Source organism: Apium graveolens, chromosome 9, assembly GCF_009905375.1.
Source record: "Apium graveolens cultivar Ventura chromosome 9, ASM990537v1, whole genome shotgun sequence".
Taxonomy (NCBI): Eukaryota; Viridiplantae; Streptophyta; class Magnoliopsida; order Apiales; family Apiaceae; genus Apium; species Apium graveolens.
This window is the reverse complement of record NC_133655.1, coordinates 220,517,704-220,527,183: the sequence shown is the minus strand read 5'-3', so window position 1 is coordinate 220,527,183 and position 9,480 is coordinate 220,517,704. Positions and strand designations below refer to the sequence as shown.

General features: G+C 33.4%; 1 protein-coding gene across 1 annotated transcript; it reads right to left on the bottom strand.

Moving 5' to 3' along the window:
* Positions 1 to 372: 372 nt before the first annotated feature.
* LOC141684815 (uncharacterized) lies at positions 373 to 2,827 on the bottom strand. The gene has a single exon (XM_074489942.1). It carries the CDS (start codon positions 2,371 to 2,373, stop codon positions 604 to 606), a length of 1,770 nt encoding a protein of 589 aa, XP_074346043.1. The 5' UTR covers positions 2,374 to 2,827; the 3' UTR covers positions 373 to 603.
* Positions 2,828 to 9,480: the final 6,653 nt, after the last annotated feature.

Here is a 9,480-nt window from a genome sequence, read left to right as displayed (position 1 = left end):
AAATTGTTCTTATGATAGGAGTAAATATTGTGGAAGAAGGTATAGAATTCAAAATTGTTACAGAGAGCAATCAGATTGCATGCAAGTATACAGGTATTTAAAATTGTTTTTTGCCCCTAAGTTCAGAACATACCTCCTTTATCTTGCACCAGCCTATGCAACCATAGGATTGACAGCAGCACCGGTCCACAAACTGTCATCCGGTACAATTAACATAAAATACACAATAATAGTAATAAACCACTTATCCAAGTAAATCTGAAATCTCCTCTGAAATTTATTGTTGAATTTTTTCTTGTCGCGGAGGAAATCAGTTCTTAGTAACCAGAAATTGGCTCATTGATAGGTTAGGAGGCGTCAAATAAGAGGCAGTATAAACAAGATAGAAAAAATATAGCAATATCCATAAGCATTGAATACATTTACATTCTGTAAGATCCGAAGATAATTTGTTTCCGTACAATGGAATTATGTACAAAGTACATTGATTTACTCCATTTTACGAAAACAAATGTCTTCAATATCATTAGTTAAATATATTGACTTAAATTAAAAAAAAAAACCACACCGTTATCTTCATATACGCGAATCGGATTCAAACACCTACAGAGAGCCTCCCTGTTGCGACCGCCAGTCCATGCCATCATCAAAATCAAAACTACTTGCACAATCCAGTAATGCATTTTGTTGATGCTCATAGCGACAAATATAATTCAATCCAACTAGAAGCTCACATATAGCCGCCTCGGTCTTTTCCCTATCTGCAAAATACAGTGTCTGTAGCAGGAGAACGTTAGTTCGCGTAACGATTTGCTGCTGCTCAAAATTTCGCTCACTTTGCCACCTCATCATGTTATGTGCCATAGGAGCCAGCCACTTTAGTATTTGATCAAGCCTCTCTTTCCAACTATGAGCAAGGGGGGCATCAAATATTGCCAAATCTTTGATGTAGGACTTGAGACTGATCTTCAACAACGTTTTTAAGCTTGTCGGTAACATATAGTAAAGATCATCTCTAGCTTCCTCTCCAACCAAGTGCGGATACCGAAGTAGCTTCTCTATAATGATTATGACATTTGCATAGTGTAAGGCGAGCGCTGAACCACCAACAGTACTAGGAGGAGCATAAGTCATCAACCAACTCTTGGGTCCAGATTTTGGACTATTTGTAGCACTACCTTGCATAGATCGACTGAAGCAATCTGATTGACTCAAATTACCTCTCTTCACTCCACCAGCAACACTACAACAACCAGAAACTTGACTATTTCTATCATCATGGCCAAAAGAATCATCATCATCGTCATCCACTTTAGATGCAGAACTGCTCAAACTAAGGCACTCCATGAGAAGTCTTCCTGGACCCACACCACATGCAAAATGATTATCAGTGCGCACCAGTGCCATACCACCACGCTGCGATGCAACCTGCTCCGCTTTATCTGACAAACCTTTCTCGATTAAGCCAGAGTGAGTATAGCTATAATTCTTACTAAGCCCTCCCCTAACTGAATTAGAATTCCCAAATTTTGAATCAATTTGACCTGATTTCAGCCCATATTCTTCCTTTAAATTACTAAAACTTCCATTCGAACGGAACTGTGGCCCCGAAATGGCACCGCTGACAAATTCTTTTCTAGTAACAGGTTTGCCAAAAACATGACATATTCGCACATAAAGTGTACAAACCGTTCTTGCCAACAACTCCACAACCTTGTCATAAGTCTGATTCCAAAGTGAAACATCCTTAAGATGTGCCACATCTTGCTTCTGCCACACCAATTTCTGTTCAAAAGCCCTACGACTTTCTTCATGTTGAGTCTGCTGAAACTTCTTCGTTGCCTGTTCCAACTCACTCAAAACCTCCATTTCACCATAAAGATTCGCAGTCGAGTTCACATACTTCTCCATTTTCTTAATCATCCCCTCCATATCCTTCACCAAAAACCCCAACTCTCTCACCTCAATCACTCCCCCAACAATATCCCCATAGACATGCTCAAACCCTTGCAATGCAGGCAAAGAGCATTTCTTCCCCAACCTCGAAACAACCGCAGCCACACGATTCAACTCATCAAGCTTTTCAGCCAAAGCAAGTTCCAATAAATAACCCTCATCAGCAGAAATCAAGGCCTTAATGCCATCACAACTAAAGATCTCACCTTTCAGCTTAACAATTTCATTATCAACAAGATACTTATGCAAAATAACAGTTTTCGACATAACATTAGCAACTTCAAAAGAAAGAATTCCAATAGTTTCTTTAACTTCGTGCTTCTTATTACCTTTTTTTGGAGCTTCAAGTAGAAGGGCATGCTTGAGATTAGCACTAACTTGATTCCCCATCTTCAATATCCAAGTCTCCGCCACCATTTTAATCAAAAATCACAAAACTAAAACAATAGATCTGAAACAAAATTCAAGAAAACTCAAAACCCCGGATCTAAATAATGCATAATAAGCAAGAATATTCAAATGGGTCAGCAAGAAAATGAAAAAGACTCAATCTTTATACACATTTGTACTAATTACAGCTAAAAATAATCTTGAAAAAATCAGACCCAAAATAAAAGGGTAGAAATGTGTATGAGAAACGTGTTGAAGACTAAAAGGGGTTGACTGGAATGCATTTGAGAAGGCGTGGATGAAGGTGTAATTGATTGAATTTGAACAAGATTTTCAATTATATGAGTTTGTTCTTGAGTGAGATATATAGAGGGAGGTGTATGTATAGATTATGTTTTGTAAATTTGAAAAAGGGTAAAGTAAGTTTGAAAGGAAAGGGCCAAAGAGTTTGGGAGAGTTACGTATGCACAACTGAATCCTCTTACTATAACCTACCCAAATTCTTGTTTGTGTTTGTAATTTTGTCTTGGTTGATAGTATTGTTTTGTGTAAAATAATTTTATTTGTACAATTGTACATGTAAGTCAATCTAACCTTAGACCTTAGTCTGTGACGCATGACGTCAGTCTTTAATTTTGAATCTACACCTACTCCATATAACAAACAGTACTAGAAATTGTAAAATGTAAAGCCAGTTGTATATGTCCTAAAATAGTAAAGTATAAATCACTATTTATATTAAAATATCGGTGTTTTAAAATACTTAAATCGATATTAGTGAATAAAGTCATTTTTCAATTATTAATCGGATAATTGGAACACTAATGAAACAACTCAATTTAATAAATAATTAATAAATAGTTGCATTTTAACCTTGATTAAGTTGTAATTAGATTTTTCTAAAATTATCACGTATCATTAGTTCAATATTAATATTTAAGCGCAAAATTTACAAAAAAACTTATTTTATATGTTCATACTCATTATTTAAGTACCCCACAAGTAGCCGGCGTAATCGAGTCAGATATAGTCAACAATAAATCAATATATGATTAATAACTAATATTTTAAATTTTTTTGATAGATTCAGCCGCTTAATTTCATTTCGATCAATTTTTGATTTATTTCTAATATAATTAATTTCTAACTCAATTTTTGAATTCGTATCAACCCATCAATTAATGACTTTATTTGTCGATTTGTCAAACGGTAAAAACTATATAAAATAGCAAAGTTATGTGTTTTTTAATAATTAATTAAGATGAGTAAGAATAAAATTAATTAGAATGATAAGAAATTATATGAGGTATCTCATCACATTTAAAAAAGGTAAGTGAGTTAAAAGGACTAATGACAAATGTTGAGGTTCTTTTTTATACACTTTATTTTATGAATATTAATGTTGTTTTATAAATTGGACCACATGCAAAGATTTAAGAGGGATGTAGATTACTCTCTTTTTTTTCTTTAATTTTGGAATAGTTATGAACCAAAGTTTGGTTGGAAATTGTAAAAGTAACACTAGTCTCAAATATGGTCCCAGTCCCGGTCCCAGACCCCGGGCCCGGGAGGATATTTTAGCATTTTAACACTAAACTAAAGCTGCATTTTAACACTAAACTAAAGCTGTGCCCATCGCTCTCACTTTTGATCAAGGTCGCATATTTAACTGACTGGATAAATATTTATCTCTATCTATATTAAAATAAAGAGCATATTATATATTTTATAGTGTGGTCAATTTTCGTAATTATGTATTTTCTAGGATAAAAATAAAATCTTTTTTAGAATATGATGCTTTCGAGATCATGAAATTTATTTGAGATACACAATCAAATTATCTTAAATCTGGCAATTTTTTGTACATATTAAATTAAATAATTATCCACTTTTTATATTTGATATACATTTAATTATTCTCTTTAGTTAACACAAATTCATGTGACTACTTATAACATGTTTCATATTTTTATTGATTTTTTTTAATATCACCTCATATAAGTTTAGTAAGATAATATTAGTAACTTTATTCTCTCCTGTTTATCTTTTAATTTTTCCGGAGTACTTGTTTATCATTCCAAATTATCATTTAAATGAAATGATGAATGGAATGAGCATGCACTTTGGACAGCAGGAGTGATGAATTGATAATGATATTTTGGTTTAGTTGGTGCTAGATTGTTAGTTGGGGAATTAGTCCTTTTGAGGTTGACCATCTGTTCCCTCACAAAAGTCACCACTTACTTTAACAACTATTTTACTATTCATTCTGGGGGACGACTTATCTTCAATTATTGTTTTGTTGACCGTCGACTGCAAAACAAGTCTAACCGCTCCCTTACAACAAGCCCGAGAGATGTCTTAAAACAAGTCCTAAATCAAAATTTAGGATGATTGACAAAAAAACTCCAACAATGTCCTAAACATGACTTAAAATACTAGGATATCTTTCAATGCCTTATTTTTAGGGCACCACAATACATGCCCTATTTCATTTATACTAATAAAAAATTTGTTTATCTCTTTTTTTACACATCTCTCTCCACTCATGTTTACTCTTCCCTCCAATTTTAATTCAAATAAATTATTATTTTAATAATAAGTCATGACTATAAGGCAAATTGTTGGAACTGATATATCAAATTAATGTTAAATTACTAGTACAACATTATTTATTATATTTACAAGACATATATTAGAATATTGTTGGATTTGCTCTTATGTAAGCTCTTAACTATTTTGATAAAAAATGGCATTTTAACAGTATCTTTTCGGTGTTTCTTTAAATCATTAAAACATGATCTTCATTTTTTATTTTTAAAAAACTTCTAGTGCTCCCTTATAACAGTTTTAGCAATAAAAAATTCACTTCTCTTTCTTTCTTTTTTTTTACTTTTCTTTTTCTCTTTTTCCACTTTTTATCCATATTTTTTCAAAATTATTAATATAATAATAATAAGGAATGAAGATAATGATCATTGTTGGAGTTAAAATTTAAAATTATATCTTAAATCACTAAAATTTAATATTTTATAATATTTATAAGAAACTAACTAGAACACTGTCGGACTTGCTCTTACAGTACTTCTTTTTAATACCAAGCCAAAGTGGGTTTGACCTAATAATTTATTTTTGTGGTCGGCAGTTTTTTTATATAATTAAAATTATTTGATATGCCACTGTATATTACTATTTCCTCCGTCCCATGATTTTTTGTTTTTTTAAATTTTTGCGATAAATTTGACTGCATATTATATATATAATTTGCTTATAATTTAAAATTTCTAAACTGTATGATAAAAAATGCTAAAAATACTTTCTAATTTTATAATTTTTGTGATTGTTCTTAATTATATTATCTATGTAATTTGTGGTCAAAATTGGATTAATATAACTAGGGGTGAGCATCGGTCGGTTTGGGCGGTTTGGAGGGTCCAAACCGAAATTAACGGTTTCCCTAAAATCCAATTCGAAACCAAACCATTATCTGAAAAAACCAAACCAATCCGTTTAAAACGGTTCGGTTCGGTTTGGTTTCGGTTTAAACCGTTTTTCCTATAAAATAAAATTAGAAATTAAATTAAACTTGAATTTGTAAATAAGAATCGAAATTTTGTATCATATTATAGAAATATATTTTCTATTATAATCATATTCAAAAAAAATATATAAAAATAATGACTTTGAAAAATAACAAAAGGCAAGAAGACGAAAAAGATGCGACCAATTCTTATGCTTTTATTGAATAAAAATAGTGAAATTTAACACATACATAAATATTTATATCTTAGAATAAAATATACTATGATTAGTTATTTTATATATTTTAGTTTACACATATATTGATACATTATAATTTATTATTAATTGCACTTTACTAATATATGTATATTAATGTTTTAATTTAGGTATTCGATTCAGTTCAGTTATATCGGTCGGTTTGGAGGTGTAAACCGAAACCAAACCGAAAAAAAATCGGTTTTTAAAATGCCAATCCGTAACCGAACCAAACCGTTAGTAAACCGTAAAATTCGGTTTGGATTGGGCGGTTTCGGTCGATTTGGCTAATTTATGCTCAGCCCAAAATATAACTGTGAAAATCAATTTAATAAAAAATTACCGGACACACAAAGTATTTGGAATTCAAGATACAAAGAGGGACCGTAAGGTAATCAAATAGACCTTACTAAGTAATTAATTATACCATAGGAAAACAAGCCAATATAGTCCAAAGAAAAAGAAATAATAGATTTTTTAAAAATTATGTTTTTAATTATTTTTTTGTAAATATACGACTCAGATACAAACTCAAATGCAATACGATATAACCTCGAGTGCAATCACAAAAATTTCATCACTATTTTAAATAAGATGCATATGTGATTGTTTTTGTTGCAAATCGTTTTTTTATAATTATTTCTTAACGATGGTTAAATGACAAACAAACTTAGAAATAATATTATTTTTGGTAATTTTCCAAGAAATAATGCATAGCTTAACAAACGTCTTTGGATTTGGATTTTGGCATATAAAATTCGTAATTGCCAGCACCATTTCTAGCATTTGCAATTGTCTGCACAATTTGCCAGATGTTTTTATTTTGGTACACGTTCCCTTATCCTTAGCATTCAAAGCTAACCTCGCCATAGAAAGGAGTCTCGTCCCAAACTGAGCCGGATGTGGCCTTCATAACATGTCGAGATGAAGCTGTTCCTGCAACCTATCAAATCTTTCACAGAATAAGTACATTGTGTTACAAACAAAAAGATACATTGCTCGTGTCTAGAACCACCATTTCGATCTAAGAGTGCATTAAAAAGTTTGATAGTATCAGAGACCCATCTACCCTAGGCCCATTATGTCGGTATAGGCCTATAAAGGCTGAAAGCATTGATGGGCCGATGAGAGTTAGCACATTACAATGGTTGTTGGACCAGACGAAAAGAAAGGAAGGACGTGGTCATCCAAGCCACAAAATCCACCTCTCTGATTAGGCAGAACCGCCCGAAGACCCCGGGGCCGCAACGTTAACTTGGTTATAGATTTTTATATACACGAGAATTCTATTCAATTAACACACAACATCACAGACTCAAACTATCTGGTATTATATTTACTCTATGAAACCAGTTAACTTATTCTCACACCGAAGGTGAATCGAGTGACAATCCCTCGCATTCTTCTCTTTGCAGGCTGAAGATCGAAGACGAAGTCTTGTAGGCCGAAAACTGGTTCCACCATTTGGCGTCGTTTCTGGAAAATACGAGATTAAGTTATGAGATCTGAGAAGATGACAAACAATCAACAGGGCCCTCCCGGGTTCGTTGATCCAAAAATTAATCCCCCGAAACAATCTCTGGTGACCCCTCGGAATTTGGAAGCCGATTTCAATGAAGAAGCAAACATCATTTCAAGCCCCGAGGAGCAGGCGATGCTGAAAAAATGGCGGGATGAGAGGATAGCCAAGGAGAAGGGGAAATCGAAAGAAACAGAAGAAGCGGAGCAAGAAAAGACCAGAAAGTGTGAAGCTGATGCCTTGAAGCTTAAAGCTATCAAACTGAAGAGCTAGAATTGGAGGAAAAGGCGTTACGTGTGTCGTTGGAAGAAACTGAAGGGGCCAAGAACTCTAGGAAAGAGAAAAGAGTCCATGTTGAGGAAGATGAGTCCACAGACTCTGACCATAGAAGGAGGAGGACGAATGTCGTATTGACTTTGGACTTCAAATAGGAAGAGAAGGAAGATGTCTCCCGAACCAGGCTTTCCAGACTGAAGAAAGTCATGTTTAGAGACAGAAAGTTCAGCCGTGAACTGGTGGTCATGTTCAATTCACTCTTATGATCAACTGAAAGCGAAGTTCATAAGGCACTACTCGCATATGTGCCGAAGAGAGAAGGATATCGAGACCTTCATACATTACAGGCAAATGACCAATGAGTCCCTGGCGATTACCTAGCCCGGTTTAAGGAGGAAGTTGGCATGGTCACCAATTTAAACAAGAAAAAATCTATGGGATATTTGACTATCGGTTTGGGCCCAATTAAAGGTAAAAAGCTTATTTCATCTTTTTACGATTATCCGCCAAAATCCTTGAATGATATATATGTAAGGGGCGAGAACATCTGAAGGAATATGGAGATTCTGGAGGGGTATAAAGAGCCTCAAAGAGAGGATCGTGGTCGACATTCAAGACGCTACGAGTATTATCGAGGGTCCGATAAAGACCAAAAGTGTAATATCCCATATTTTCAAATCTTATTATTATAATTATTTGGAATTATTTATGTGATTTTATGTGAATTTTGGTGAATTATCTGATAAGTGGAATTGATGTTTGGGTGTTTAGATGTGATATTATTTGAATATTTGAATTATTATATGTCCAGAATAAAATATAGATAATTGTGATATTTTTCTGGTAATTTTTGGACTGTTAGATGATTTTATATTAATTTATGAATTATTAATTATTTTCTGAGTAATTACCAAAATTATTTTATAAAGCCGGGAATCATCCGACTTCAACCGTTTTTGCGTTTTTACAACCCGAAACTCTTCCGAAAACTCCTTCCTAACCTAATCGGGTAATTCCGGACATTTTCCGTGTTTTGACTTTTTCGATTCGGATTACGGTTTAACCCGTGCGCGGCCCGGCGCAAGATTTTCGATACGATAGTTATTTCGGTAATCAATAAAACCCGTATTTTCGAGAGACGGGATATTTTTATATTATTCTCGTATATAATATTTTATAAAAAGCTCGGTTTTGATAATTATCTAATTTTGGTATTGAATCGGATCGTTATTGCAGTTACTTAGCGGCTAAGCAACTAATTTAACGATCCAAAATGATCCAAAACGATCCAGAACGATCCAATATTCCATAAATATAAATAGCCTATTTCTTATTTCGTTTATTCCGTTTATTCATTTGCAACCAGTTAAAACACCGTAAATACAGAGAAAAACCCGAGAAAACCGATACGTTCCCGAGAATCAAACACAAGAACGAGGGCGTTATCGAACTCCGATTCGGGCGTGCAGCATATCAAAACGAAGCTCTCGGAATCCTCTATCTGAATCAATCATCAGTTTCCTTCCAGAAATCACAGTAATTTTCTTATTTAATTATTTATA

Bases quoted from the DNA above. Each gene is read 5' to 3' on its own strand.
- LOC141684815 (XM_074489942.1), bottom strand. From the start codon at position 2,373: ATGGTGGCGGAGACTTGGATATTGAAGATGGGGAATCAAGTTAGTGCT.